At 39.5% G+C, this 14,834-nt stretch overlaps 1 protein-coding gene across 1 annotated transcript in view; it reads right to left on the reverse strand.

Moving 5' to 3' along the window:
• Positions 1-223: 223 nt before the first annotated feature.
• F9 (coagulation factor IX) overlaps positions 224-14,834 on the reverse strand; it is a 38,072-nt gene continuing 23,461 nt past the window's right edge. Inside the window, exons 5-8 of the mRNA XM_012469897.2 lie at positions 14,338-14,466; positions 12,044-12,246; positions 2,863-2,977; positions 224-2,200 (exon numbers count right to left, since the gene is read on the reverse strand). Of these exons, the coding sequence (XP_012325320.1) occupies positions 1,653-2,200; positions 2,863-2,977; positions 12,044-12,246; positions 14,338-14,466 (995 nt within the window). The 3' untranslated portion in view covers positions 224-1,652. The remainder of the gene's footprint in view (positions 2,201-2,862; positions 2,978-12,043; positions 12,247-14,337; positions 14,467-14,834) is intronic.

The following is a 14,834-nucleotide window of genomic DNA, read 5'->3' on the forward strand; positions in this document are numbered from 1 at the left end:
AAATTTAAAAATATGTTTATTTATACATATATGTAAAGACAATTAAACATATATTGACTAAAAGAACTAAAGGAATCAGCAACAGTGAGGCCTGGCTGGGGGTGAGGTGGGGGCAGGAGAAGGCAGCCGCTTGGCGGGGTCAAAGTGATTTTGTCAGTAGTCCCACACATCATCAAATACAGGGTGACAGAGTCACATCAATGAAATTCACCAAAAGCCAAGGTATGAACCAGAACATCACTTTATTAATTCACAAAGGGAAACATATGTCAGTTGGTCAGCAACTCTCTAGAAAATTCAAGATAGAAGGATTAACTATAATGAAAATGTTCCTTGGTGAACACAAAACCAGAAAAGGAGAACTTAGTTGGGTGACTGAAATGACTCATGTCTTTAAGCCTGCTGCATCCTCCTTCCACTTCAAGGGTATGCTAGTAAAGGAGACAGGATGCTTATGTCCTTTGGTCTAGGCAACTTCCACTTCCTGTTTGGCTCAGAACACTGCTGGAGACACACTGTTGAATTCTTCCTCAAAGTCTCTACTAGCTGTAGATTGCAAATAAACTGTTCTCTTCTTTCTGTTAGCATTATTATCATTTTTAGAAAGGGTACAATATATCTGGGTCAATGTCAGCTTTGTTAGTTACAATGACCTGCCAATCTTGCCTTCATGGAATCATGCCTATTCAGACCTTCATAACCATACAAGCTCTTGGAATGGCTTATTGCTTCCATTATATGTGTGTATGTGTGCGTATAAACACACATTATATATGTGTATGTGTGTATATATATATATATATATAAACATATATATATATAAATTTAACCCTCTAAAAGAAACCTTTCCCCCAAATTTTTCAGGCCCCTTACTTCATCCCTATGTTCTGAAAAGCAATTCTCCACTATGAAAGCAAGTCTGGGTTTGATAGACACGTATAACTGTGTACAGCAGTGTAACAGAATGATGCTCCCTATCCATCACTCCTTTAATGACTGTGGAGGGTAAAAAGGAGAGAAGGAATGAGAAAGAGAAAAACTGATTTAGGGATTGGGATTTGGAAAAGGTAAAAGATTCAGGAATAGGGTAGGGGAAAAGAAGTTTTATTATTAATGAGTTTTAATCTCTCAGCTACTTCTGTGTTCTTTCTTCATGAGTGTGGTACTGGCCTTGTGATAGAGTAGACCAAAGATCCTGTACTGTATACAGAACTAATAAACATTGATGTTTTGGTTGGAGAAGCAAAGAAGATTGGGCACATGGAATGCTGCTAAGGAGGGAAAATCAGGTGAGTTAGTTGCCATGGTGGAGAATCATAGTATCTGATGGACAGAGTGTAGAATTTAACTTCACAGTTTTGTCAAGGACTGGGTCCTTAGAAATGGCTACAATTTCCCACCACATTATATTCCTCTAGTGATTCCATTTTCTAATCAGTTTGCTCAGGTAAAACATGAAATTCTCCCCTGTAAAGAGAAAAAGCAGTAGACATAGAATGTCTACCAAGAGATGAGAAATCTAACAAGAGATAATGTCTAACAATGTCTAACAAGAGATAACAAATCTAATAAGAGATGAGAAAGTGATTAGTTAGTGAAAGGCCCTGTTAATTTTCAATTCCAATGAATTAACCTTGGAAATCCATTTTTCGTTAAGTGAGCTTTGTTTTTTCCTTAATCCAGTTGACATACCGGGATACCTTGGTATATATTCCATATTTGCCTTTCATTGCACACTCTTCACCCCAGCTAATAATTCCAGTTAAGAAACTGGTCCCTTCCACTTCAGTAATATGGGGTCCCCCACTATCTCCTTGACATGAATCTCTACCTCCCTCATGGTAGCCAGCACAGAACATGTTGTTATAGATGGTGAACTTTGTAGATCGAAGACATGTGGCCCGGTCAACAAGTGGAACTTTAAGGTATTGAAGAACTGAAGCTGATCTCCCTCTGTGGAAGACTCTTCCCCAGCCACTCACATAGCCAGTTCCAAATTTGAGGAAGATGTTCGTGTATTCCTTGTCAGCAATGCAAATAGGTGTAACATAGCTGTTTAGCACTAAGGGTTTATCCAGTTCCAGAAGGGCAATGTCATGGCTGTACTTATTAATAGTTGCATTGTAGTTGTAGTGAGGAATAATTCGAATCACATTTCGCTTTTGCTCTGTGTGTTCTGTCTCCTCAATGTTATGTTTACCTATTAAAAATAAATTTCATTTTAAGTCACAAACAATATTTCACGTACACAGATTTTCTAAGTATCTACTTGGCATCACTGACCTAACTGGCAATGTCAAAGATCTCAAGCTTATATTGTGATGATTTTGGTTAAATGTAATGAGAGCCAATTCATATCTTTTTCTGACCAAAAAGTCATTCAGGACTATCATAGAGATGGGTCTGTTCACTCATGTTGTTATAGGCTTTTCATTGGTGATAATGAATCCACTAGTCATGAATTATCCTAGATTTCCCAAATTTCAAGTATTCAGATCCCTTTTGTGAGCACAAATTCATTTGGCTATTAATTCAAATGTTTTCTAAGGACCTGCTCCAAGTTGTGCCAGGTACCAGAGACAAAAGGATCAGTGACATGACACTGATTTTTGGGAAGGCTTTCTGGCATGGAAATGGCCACATCAAGAACTAACTGTACCTCACTAAAGGGAGTGATAATATGGGTACATCAAAAGAACTGTGGAGGCTTGGAGGATGGTGCAAGTTAGGTTTTGAAATTATGACCCTTCTGCCTTTAGCCAATTTATTCAGCAATAATTTTATTAGACCTTAGTAAAATATGGTATACCAATCATATTAAAGAGCTTGTGATGCTGCAGATTATTCTTTCTGTTTACTTACCTGCGACAACTGTAATTTTAACACCAGTTTCAATACAGTGGGCAGCAGTTACAACCCATTTCTCATTAACGATAGAGCCTCCACAGAATGCATCAACTTTGCCATTCAATACAACCTGTGAAAGCAGAATTAAGACTCTTACTGCACAATATATTTGATCTAGAAAAAAATAAATATGTATGCTGGTTATAGGAATGGCAAAATGTTGGCTTCTAGGTGCTGGCAGAATTGGAATATTCCTGGAAATGTGAGCTTTGCAGATGAATTAGTGTTTCTGGTGCATAAACAAAAAAGTCATTTATGTAACTGAATTGAAAGCAACACACAAGGAGAGACAGAGAAGCTGAGGCAAATCTGAGGAATGGCTTCTTTTGGTGATTTGAGGCCCTTGGATTTTTTTCCCCCATGAGTCACCTTCTCTGATGGTAAAATTTGCTTCATGGTGATACAGCAGATACATTAGGAAACACACTGATTTGACTCCTTGAGATTAATTGTTATTACGGTGTTCTCTGTACCTACGTGATGTGTTTTTTTTTTGTTTTTTTTTGTTTTTTTTTGCTACATGTTACTTGAAAAAGGAAAACTACTGATTTTTCTAGGTTTTTTCAAATCTTCCCAAACTGGAATATTATGAAACAAGACCTAAGGCCTCCATAAGGGTTGTGCAAGGGTTGTGCTTATAGCCATCCAGGCAGTGAGGAACAGCAGGGCTCATTCATTCTTTCCATTCTCTCTTACTCTACTCCCCTCTGGTTGGATAGTAAGCTGCCTTTGTCCTAAAATATCAACTTAGCTGTGCTTGAGTTTTGGGCAAAGTGGACAAAGGAGTGATGCATTGAGCCTGGGTATTATTAGATAAGAGGCCAGTCCATTATTTCAACTGGATGTTCATTGCATAATTACAGTGGACAATGAATATTTTCGCCATCTCAATGTCTAGATCGACTTGGAGGATTTCAGTTCCAGTTGTAAGCAGGGGCCTTGATCCACCTTTAGAGGAAGAAAGCTGGGAAGTGTGAACACTAGAGGGCACACTCAACATTTAGTAAATCCTTTTCAGGCGCTGACTAGTTCTGAACAATTGCTGATTGCCCTTTTATTAAAGTGCATGCAGTCTTAGGCATAAACCCATTCATAAACATGGAAAAGGAGGTGGTCAATCACTTTAAGTGGGTATCAGACGGTCCTTGGGGCATGTTCTTTTTGTCCTGAATGTAACTTACTGAATACCTACTATGTCCTGGACACTAAAGCACTAGCCTCCTACCTGGAGATCTACAGGGCTGACTCATTAAAGACCTCTGACTTCCTTTTTCATACTCTGGCTCTCTCTATCTTTTTTTTTTTTTTTTTTGAGATGAAGTCTCACTCTGTCTCCAAGCTGGAGTGAGTGCAGTGGTGCTATCTCGGCTCACTGCAACCTCTGTTTCCCGGGTTCAAGCAATTCTCCTGCCTCAGCCTCCCTAGTAGCTGGGACTACAGGTGCGTGCCACCACACCTAGCTAATTTTTGTATTTTTTGTAGAGATGGGGTTTCAACATGTTGGCCAGGATGATCTCGATATCTTGACCTTGTGATCTGCCCACCTCAGCCTCCCAAAGTGCTGGGATTACAGTTGTGAGCCACTGCACCCGGCCATCTCCCTCTCTTTCTAGCTCTTACTTTTTATTCTGAAATGTTGTAAAAATATAGAAAAAACCACATAATAAAATAAACACCAGTGTGCATACAACCCAGACTTAACAATTTTCCTAATTTTTTTGAACATTTATTGTTTATTTTGAGCTAATCATTGTGTTTTATAGACATTCAATACAATATAATATCCTCATGACATGATATTAATATATTTATAGATCTGCAAACTAAAGTTTAGAGATAAACATTAACTCCCCTGAGGTCAGTTTGTAAAGCTAGGAAGCAAACCCAAGTCAGCCTGACTCCAGAATTTGTGCTCCTAAGCACCCAATTTTGGTCCAGGCATGGTGTGTGGACCAGTTGCAGTAGAATCACCTGAGGGTTCTTATAAAATGCAGATCTGGGGGCTAATCCAAGCTTAATTTATCAGAATATTTGGTGGGTGGGACTGGGCAAAATAAAGCTCTCCAGAATATTCTTTACATAATTAAGTTTGAGACCTGTTATATATCTACTGAATCAGAATTTCCAAGGCTTGGGTATCTTTTTATGTTTTAGAAGTCCTCACTCGAGGCAGGGATGGCTACATACTTTGTGGGGCTCAGTGAGAAATAAAAAAGTGGAGCCCCTTGTTCAAAAGCTAGGAAGAAAAGTGCCATTGAAGATACTAACATACAAAACTTTTTTCTTTCCTCTCTAGTCTCTTTTGCAACCCATCATGTTACATTTTTTAAAGTTGCCATTTATTATTTTGCTCCCTCTAGCATGGGGATATTTGCTGGGGCAGTGCAGATCCTCAAATGTGCCCAAGAAGTGCACCCTACAATTTAACACCCACATGTCCCTAGGATCCCTTGCCTGGCAGTCACAGGATTCTGGGCCCCAGCAGGGGAGAGTGTGTCAATCTTCCCTTGTCACTGGCCTACTGTGGCAATCAAGGTGGAGAGGTGATTCCCAAGAGATTGCAACTTCCATGCCAGGATGTGTTCCATGCCTGAAATGGAGTTGGACAAGGGGCATGCCCCCGTCATTCACCCTCCAAATGTTCTGTGGCATATTCTTGGGCCAGAGATGCCACATGGCCAAGCCCCCTTCCAAGGTAGCATAGGGCACGTGCACCTGACCAACCTTAACTCTCCCTACACCTATGCCCATGTCCCTGCTGGGGAAGGAGGGGGGCAATGGTAGCTGGGTAAGGATGAGGAGGGAAAGTATGTCTGGACACCATGGGGTGGCAGTGGTTATCGGGCAGGTGTTCAGAGGGAGAGCCAGGGCACAGATGCATTATCTGTCTCAGTGCAAAGCCCTCTGCAAGTACACTGGTCATAAGACCATATGTCTGACTGTAACTCCAATTGATTTTCAGCATCAAGAAAACTTGGCCAACACTGTTATATACTGATCATGATCATTACAACTGAACATATCTGTTTAAGCAACTGGAATTAAGAATTCACATGCAATGATACTATGGTGCTTCTCCTCTGGCCAGTGTATTAGGGGGAAATTGGACATCTCTCAGCTCAGTGGGCTATTCAGGCCAGGCTGAATGATATACATAGCCCCTGGGCAGAGAGCTTATAATGTAGCTAGTCTGACTCTTGACAAAGACTTGCTTCCTGGAGCTTCTACTACTTTCTGGTGGAGGGCTAAGAAATATGATTGTGTTCTTTTAAGTCTGAAGAGCATTATCTTTGCCAACCCCTGACCAAATATCCTTGCCAAGGAAAAGATCTAAAATGTAATTAAAGATATTTACAAACTACTTGCTTTTGGACTGTTTGGCCACTCAGGGTCATAGCTATCAAAATATTAGCAATTTGGGGGAAGAGCTGTCTGTTTGGCCAAGGACAAGTTCTTCTAAGACATCATTTTGAGGAATAATGGGGAAAATGGGAAGGCATATACTCTGAGTAAGGCATCTGAGTTATAATCTGTCAAACATTTTTGTTTGTTATAGTCTAATGGGAACCTGTTTTCCCTCTTTCAGACACACACATATATACACATCAATCACACAGATGCATCTACAAAATACAGATTCACATCTGAATGTATGCTCTTCATTGACGATGCCAGCCCAGAACCACAGCTCTTACCCTTTTGTTCTCTTCCTGATCTTTAACTCCAACATAACCTTTCCCTGTGATTTCAGTGAAACCATTATTCTCCCTACCTACCTACCCCAGCATGACAATAAAGAATGTTTGCTCTCTCTCATATACAAAGCAAACAGATTCGTTTGTCTGTAATGTACAGCTTGCTATGTCCACAGATGTGGTTTGCCTAGTCCTGTGCTCTAGGTCATTTGGCTGGGAACAGACGGGATGCTCACTTTGGTTTTTAACAGTTAACTAGTCATTGAAATTCATTTCATCAAATGATCTTAGAGGATAATTGTTTAAATATCTGTCCAGACTAGCTTTTTAGAGTCAGGTCAGATTACATATGTCACATTCTTATTTCTCTTAATTGAATTTTTATCATCTGAGAGAGGAATAATAGAGGGCTACCTTTTTCAAGTGAAGGTATTACTATAGTCTTAAGACCTTAGTGTAACATCCTGGCCCCTAAGGAAAAAGAAGTTCTGGTTCATACATATAATAACTTTGCATGCTATCTGCCACTGGGATGTGTCCTAATCGAATGGAAAGGATTGAATTTCTGTAGCTAGCTGTACAGGGCAAGAGCTGTACAGGGTACCTTTAAGGATAGCTTCAGGCCAAAACTGAGGGAAGTGGAGACGGGGGAAAATGCTAAGATATTTTAAAGATGTTTTAGGCCAAAAATAGAATAAGAAATAGACCATTTCCCTGGACATTTTCTGTAGGTTAACACGGTTAACTATCGGTAAATGCATATGCTACAACTTAATATAAGCATAAGGAAAGCTTAATCGCTTGGCTACCATTGTATTCCTTTTTTTTCAATCGAATAGAATGATCTTCGAATTGTTAAATGTAGAATAAATATGCCACATACTGAGCTGAGGCCTATGGTAAAACAGAAAATGGAAAAACCAGGTACTTCAGAGAAAGGGCCAAGTAGTTCTTTGGAAATGTGGAATTTTGAGGGCCAGTTTGTACATGCCTAGAATTGTCAGCTGGCAGGGTCGTGGGCATGGGATCCAAACCAAGTTAAAGCATTAGAAAGCCAAAACGCGGTGTTGTTTCTTTAAATCTCTCACTTTTGAGCTGTTGATGAACGCTATCTAGTGATACAGGCGTTGCAGTTTCCCTTTTTTCACTAATGTTGAAAGGTTTTCATTTCTTCCCTACGTAGTGGTATGCAATTCAAGACATGTTTTAGTATGCTACACTGCTCGACATATACTTACTCTAAGAAAATCTCATTTCTGTTCTTGTGTAGTGCATTTAACACTCTAGCTTCCTCTTTCTACTCCTGAAGTATTTCTTCAGAGACCTTGCTTCCTTACCCGAGTTCTCAAGGAGCTCTGAGCTCTGAGCTCATCCCTGGGCATCTGGAGGGAAAGTGAAGTACCTCCTTCCATTGGCCTCACGCCGTTCCTGTCTTAGACCTTCTAACCTCGCGAGACTTTAGAAGCTGGTCTGGCCCGCCAGTGCCTTTGGGTTTAGGAGGTAGGAAAGAGGGTGGGGCCGGCAGTGCCGCTCCGGAACCACAGGGGGCTTCTGGGAAGCTACCGTCGCGAGCAAGGTGCGGCAGCGTTGGGCCTTGGCTCCAGCCTGGCAAGCTGAGGTGAAAGCCCTGGAATAAGGTAAGAAATGAGCGCCACCGCAGACGGGATACGTGCTAGGTGGACACGGCTCGGTAGGGTCTCAGAGCTGGACAGGATCCCAGCCGTCCCTTAGACTGCTCTAATCTCTCGCCAGGTGAACGAATGCCCTCTCCCTGGGTGTGGCTATCCAGCCGCTGCTGTCCTCAGTGACAGAACAGCTCTTTAAGTCAACAATTCCGACAAACATTTGTTCAATCAACATTTGCTCCCAACGCTGCCCAGCCTGCGTAACCAACCCAGTGGTTGTTGGTTGGGAAGGGCTTTCTTAATGGAGACCAGAATCTTCTTGACCGCCTGCAACTATCACCCTTTAGTCCACAGAGAACTTGTCTTTCCCTTTCCCTTGTGGCTTCTGCTAACAGCTCACTTACACCTTTTCTTTAACACCAGATGAAAGTGAACTCTCTCTGTTATTCTTTGTGAGATTTCTTCACCAAGTGGTCACTTTATCTGTCACCCTGGCTAATTTGAAAGATAAACGAAACAATTCTGAAGAGAAAGGTTCTTATGAAGCATCAGCATTTTGAAATACTCTTTTCTAGGTGACACTGCTAAATAGTATTTCATATTTCAAAGCCAGATTTATACTGTTTTCACCACTGAAACCCCAGATGTTGCTTGCTTTCTCTTGATGGCTTAGTCACAGCAGGTTTGCTGCAGTCTGAGCTGCAATCAAATCTAGTATTTCCTCCCTGCAGATTAACCATGACATGGTGGAGCTGGCCCATCCACAAATGAGGAGAGATTCTGGTTTGTTTCATTTCCTGTCTCATTTTGTCTAAAAACGACTTTTGTATACTCAATTTATCCTGTATTTTTGAAAACCAGTAACCTTTCATAAGGAACTGGATGCAGGTGGTGTGGAGGAAACAATGCAGAAGTATGACAAGATCTTTCACAACTGTTCTGTAAAGTAGCTCAGCTTCTTGCCTTTGAAAAAGAATAAAAGTTAGTGCTTTGAATCTGTACAAGTCAGTAATCTTAGTTCATATGGATGAAATAGGTAGTGAACTTATGTGTACGTGCATGTGTGCACATGCATGTATGAGTGATCTTGAACATTCCAAATGCTCTTAGCTAGGCTTGACATAAAAAACAGGTACAATAACTCTAAGTGTGCAGTGAGAAGGTCATGAAATGATTTGAAATGATGTGTGTCATTTATATCTTCTCCCTACCAACACAACCACAACCACCATCTCATAGTTTTTTCTGCTTGAAAAGAAAATAAGGTGACTGCTAGACTTATTAAACTTTCTTTCAGGAAAGATCCGCATTGTTAACACGTTGGCAAACATTTGGTTTAAAGGTGGTGGGTGAGAAACAAATTATGTGACTAAATTGAGCCTTTATACCCTGTGCCCCTTTTTAGCTCTTATTTAAATGTATTTGCCATTTCATTTCTGGAATGACAAGGAGACAATGCTAAACTCACAAAGCATGCATCCTACTTTTTTTTAATATTGGGTTTTTAAAAACAGAAGTTATTTTCTTAGCTAATATATTATTCTGGGTTCTTGGATCCTCCACTCTAAGCACTGTTCTATGTCCCACAAACCCAAGGAAGATAATTGTCATAAAGTAGGATCTTTTGTTGTAACCAGCTTATCCGTGGAAGTTGGACACATAATGAATGAAAATACATGAGAACACAGATGACAAAATTAGAGAGAATTAGATGCATGGATATTAAATACGTTGAAAGCATAATAAGAGTGCTTGGACTCAAGAGGGTTTGTTCAAAGAAAGATTCATAAAGAAGGTCAATATTACAGACTTGTGAAGAGGAGGAAAGATACGGATGAATGAAGGAAGGGGTTATGGTAGGTAAGGGAAGCAGCCCTCGTAGGGTGCATTTAAGTAGAAAGAGAGGAGGTGAAAAGGAACATACAGTGTCCCATTTATGGGCCATAATATCAGGTTCAGCAAATATTGTCTTTTGGAAAAGCAAAAGTAAAAGAAAGGAATATATAAACCTTGATTGTGATGTTCTGCCACTCTCTGATACCATTCTCCACAATGCTTGTGCAATTATACCTATCACCCCATCCCCAGGTATATGTGTAATACCTTACATTCATTGTGTTGGAAAATGGCAGGCATTCTCAAGAATCCTGAATATAGACACAGCTGGTCCCAGAAAATTCCAATGCTGTTAAAACTAAGGACATTTACCTGATTCTGGCTTCAATTGTTACCAGTTTGATAATTGCAAAGTCTTTCAAGTTATCAGTCTCTAATGGCAGAGATTCAAACCTCAGTAGAGAAAACCTTGAAATTACTACTAAATCATGATTGTGGCAACTAGGGAGTTTTAAGTTAGACTAAACTATTATAAGTGCTATCCAATAGAAATTTCTGCAGTAATAGAGTGTTCTATCTCCACTTGCACTCTCCAATACAGTAATTACTAGTCACATGTGGCTGTTATGCACTTAAAATGTGGCAGGTGCAAATAAAACTGAATTTTTAATTTCACTTAATTGTAGTTAATTTAAATTTAAATAGCCTCTGTGGCTAGTGGTTACCTATTGGATAGCACAATTTTATATAAGGACCATCTGGCTTCCTGCCTGGGGAGGGGGGCCAAAGAGGGGAGCTATTCCTTCTCACAGATGGAATCTCTTAGGCTTTAGCTGTAGGCTAAGTTACAAACCAGATTTTGCTACAAATGTAGCTCTTGTTTGTTAAATAAAAAATGTGCATAGGTAATTCTACATATGTAGGTTGTTTGCAGACCACACTTGGAGAAACCTCCGCAGAGCACACTGGAAGGTTTAGGTACAACGAGTCCATTATTTGGTGTTTTGAACCCTGGCTTCTGTAACAATTTCATTTCCTTTGGGCCAGTGATTTTCTTTTTCCTTTTTTTGAGGTAGGGTCTCACTCTGTTACCCAGCTTGGCATGCAGTGGTGTGATCTCAATTCACTGCAGCCTCGACTTTCTGGGCTCAGGTGATTCTCCCACCTAGGCCTCCTGAGTAGCTGGGAGCACAGGTGGGTGCCATTACACCTAGCTAATTTTTGTATTTTTTTATAGAGACGGGGTTTTGCCACGTTGCCCAGGCTGGTCTCAAACTTGTGGGCTTAAGCGATCCTCCCGTCTCAGTCTCCCAAAGTGCTGGGATTTCAGATATGAGCCACTGCACCTGGCCTAGTTTTCAAACTATAATGTGCATCAAAATCACCTGCAGTGCTTGTTTGCACACAGATTGCTGGGCCCCACCCCCTAGATATTCTGATTTGGTAGGTCTAGGGTGGAGAAATTTGCATTTCCAAGTTCCCAGGTGATTCTGATGCTACTACACTTTGAGAACCATAGCGGTAGACCAAGACTCTCATACCCTGTTTCTTGGAACCTAATTCTTGTCTTAATCCTTACTCCTTGAGTCCCTTTCTTTGCCCCCTTTAAAATAATCCAATTTCTTTGGGCCTAAAGTCTTTCCAACTTTGCAAAGGCTGAAGCCGAAGTAGTACCCTGAACCTGAGTACCTGTGACCTTTCTTCCAGACCTTCATGTTGCTGACCAGTTGCCTGTCTGGAATTCTGCTATGCTGTTTCCTTAATGGCAAATTCTTCTTGATGTGTATAGTAGTTAGTTTTGGGCCTCTCTTTCACCAGCTGTTCATCTCTGGAGGCTTTCTCACATTGGTTAGTGCTGAAACTTGCCTAAATACTTCTCACATCCCAATAGGTCTGTCTAGTAAACTAGCCTCAGTCTCCCACTTGGCCTGTGTCTTGCCAGCTGAGCTCCAGTTTTGGCATACCATCAGTATAAAGTACCTGCCAAGGGAATTGACCTGGTTTGGCTTCTTCTCCACCAACAACTCGAGTGAAGTCATCAAATGATTGGGTGCTTTGAGTGACGTTATCCAAAATGGTTTCAACTTCAGTAGAATTTTCATTGTACACATCAGGAAAAACAGTCTCAGAACGGGTGAGCTTAGAAGTTTGTAAAGCAGAAACTCTTCCACATGGAAATGGCACTAGAAAAATAGAAGAAAAAATTAGTATTCTGATATTTCTCATTAGTAAATGGAACATGCATTACAAAAATTGAGATTGAGGCCCATCCTTGTTACTTCTGAGAAGCAGGCCCATCAGTATTTTTTAAAATCTAATCAGTGAATAAAGTCTCAAACTAAAAGGTTGATTGAATTATTTTAATGGAAAGTTTTCAAATCCTTCATGAAAAGAACATTTGGCTCCGGAATTCATCATCTTTACGGAAATAGAATAGGTGTTCCAGAATCAAATTTGGTAAGACTTTTATAGAGTCTAATGACTTTCTGTTTAGTTTCTTTACTAAAAAGTCTTACTCCCAAGTGCCATCCCTGAATGGAAGTCTGGTGATTGATGCCTTGTAACTTTAACTTTCCAATTCAGTAAATGGGACTTCTGCTGCTTATCATTAAGAGGGTTTCTTTTGCAGACTAAAATGCCTTCTAGATTCCAAGGTGCATTTTAGGTATTTTCTGGGGAGAGAGAATTGTGATTCAATTGCCTAGCTTTCAAATATTATCCAAAGAGATTGCTGATATGATTATCACAGCCATATTCACCAGGACCTGCCCATCATTTTTCCTTGCGTTGGTTTATTTTCTAAAGAAAAATAATCTGTTGATACACTGGGGACTACCAGAATGGGAATTTGTAGTCAAACAAAGTCACCTCACATTTCATTTCCATTTCTCACTTTCCTTCAAGCCGCATTCTTTGTAACAGACATTTCTATAGCAACCAGCTGCGACAAAGTATCACGAAGACAGCAAGTGGTTGAGAAAACAGGAAATTATTTCAAAATACTTATGTATAAATATACATGATCAACAATGACTGGAGCAAAGGGGCCATTATCGTTGAAAAGGCAGAAAAAGCTTATTAGTTTGGCCTACTTATTCTGCTAAAGCTAAGGCTGTATTCAAATATAACACTTAATAAATTGGAGGTGGTTCTCAATTCTGTTTCTCTTTTATAGCATAGAAGAGCTTGTAAGGGTTTAGCTACTATACCATCTGTCTATACTGGAAGTTAGGTTTTTAAGGTTAAAATACACACACAGGCACACACCCACACACATATTCATGCTCCTCTCAAGGTAGACTAGCTTTGAGACAGTGTATGTGAAGAACCAGGCAGAAGGACAAGTGGGCAGGTCCTGAAGCCTTAGAGACTCTTCATTTTAGTTGCAGGATATATATTCCTGGCTTCTGTTTCTTTCTTTAATTTCTTCTGCCTGGTGTTATGCTGAGATAGCTATTGAAACCAGTTATAGAGAAATGGTGCATGATTTAATGTACCAATTTAATAAGATATTAGGCTTTGGAAATGCAAAAGAAATTATATCCAGTTTGCTTCAAAGAGACCCCTAATTTTCAAATGCATTTGACCCTGTAGAGCCTAAATTTTTTAAAAAATAAAAGTGTCTACTGCTTTCATTTTGAGAGAGGAGCCATATGAACATGGAGTGGAGATGTTCTGAATACACTAATCAGCTGGTAAAATGGTGGCATGGTTGATATGACTGGGAAACTTTGCTTTGTCCTCTGCCATATAGATTGTACTGATCAGCCTAGCAGAACTTAAAACAGTTCATGGCTGGAATCATTCTGACACCAAGTGTGTAAATTTGGCTTGAGACCCAACAATAAAAAAATAACTTTCTCAGAGTAAACTAGCCAGCCCAAATAGAATCATGCTTCAAATTCACTATCCTTGTACTAGAAGCCTATCACTCAATCATATTGTGTATGTTTTATGATGTAGTATTACTACATTGATTTGACTTGATGAATTACAAATATATATGCAGAAATCACACAAATTAATTGCTTTGTCATATAAGTGTTAGAGAAAAAAATTGGACACAAAAGAATTCAAGCTGTAGATGATTACATAGTTTATATATAAAATATGATGCAATTTAGAAAATTAATTTGTCTAATTCAAGCTACTGATATTTTATATGATTTCAGAAGGAAGCAGATTTAAGTAGGAATTAAAATTATGTAGGTTTGTTAAAATGCTGAAGGTTCAGATAAAGATTTTCTGTAAAAAAATATTATTCGGATTATGACCTGCTGGTTCACAGGACTTCTGGTTTTCTGCAAGTCGATATCCCTCGGTACAGGAACAAACCACCTTGTGATCAGCACTAAATTTACAAAACTGCATGCATCTGCCATTCTTAATGCTACATGATGCATCTAAAAGAAGCAAAATAGACAGTAACAGCATCATTTAACATGCGTTTCTAAAAAGTACATGGAACTATTTATTGATTCATGTATGGGTCAAATATATGTTGGGGGCATTCATGGAGAGAAATTTTGGAGCCTTGAACTAAGAGTGAAAAGAAAGGTAAAATAAGGCATAAAAATGGTGGTAGCACTATAACTGATTGGTTTAAAACTAAATGTTTGGATATTCTACTTTCACTAAATCATGGACTACAGGTTTAAAAACCCTATTTATTAATGTATAACATATTCATAAAAGTATACAAAACTTTAGTATAAGTTTTCATAAAGTAAATGAGCCTGTGTAAACACTAAACTGACCAATACATAGCACA

The sequence above is a fragment of the Aotus nancymaae genome, unplaced genomic scaffold (assembly GCF_030222135.1).
Source record: "Aotus nancymaae isolate 86718 unplaced genomic scaffold, 86718_ANA_hifiasm-v0.15.2.pri h1tg000004l, whole genome shotgun sequence".
Taxonomy (NCBI): domain Eukaryota; kingdom Metazoa; phylum Chordata; class Mammalia; order Primates; family Aotidae; genus Aotus; species Aotus nancymaae.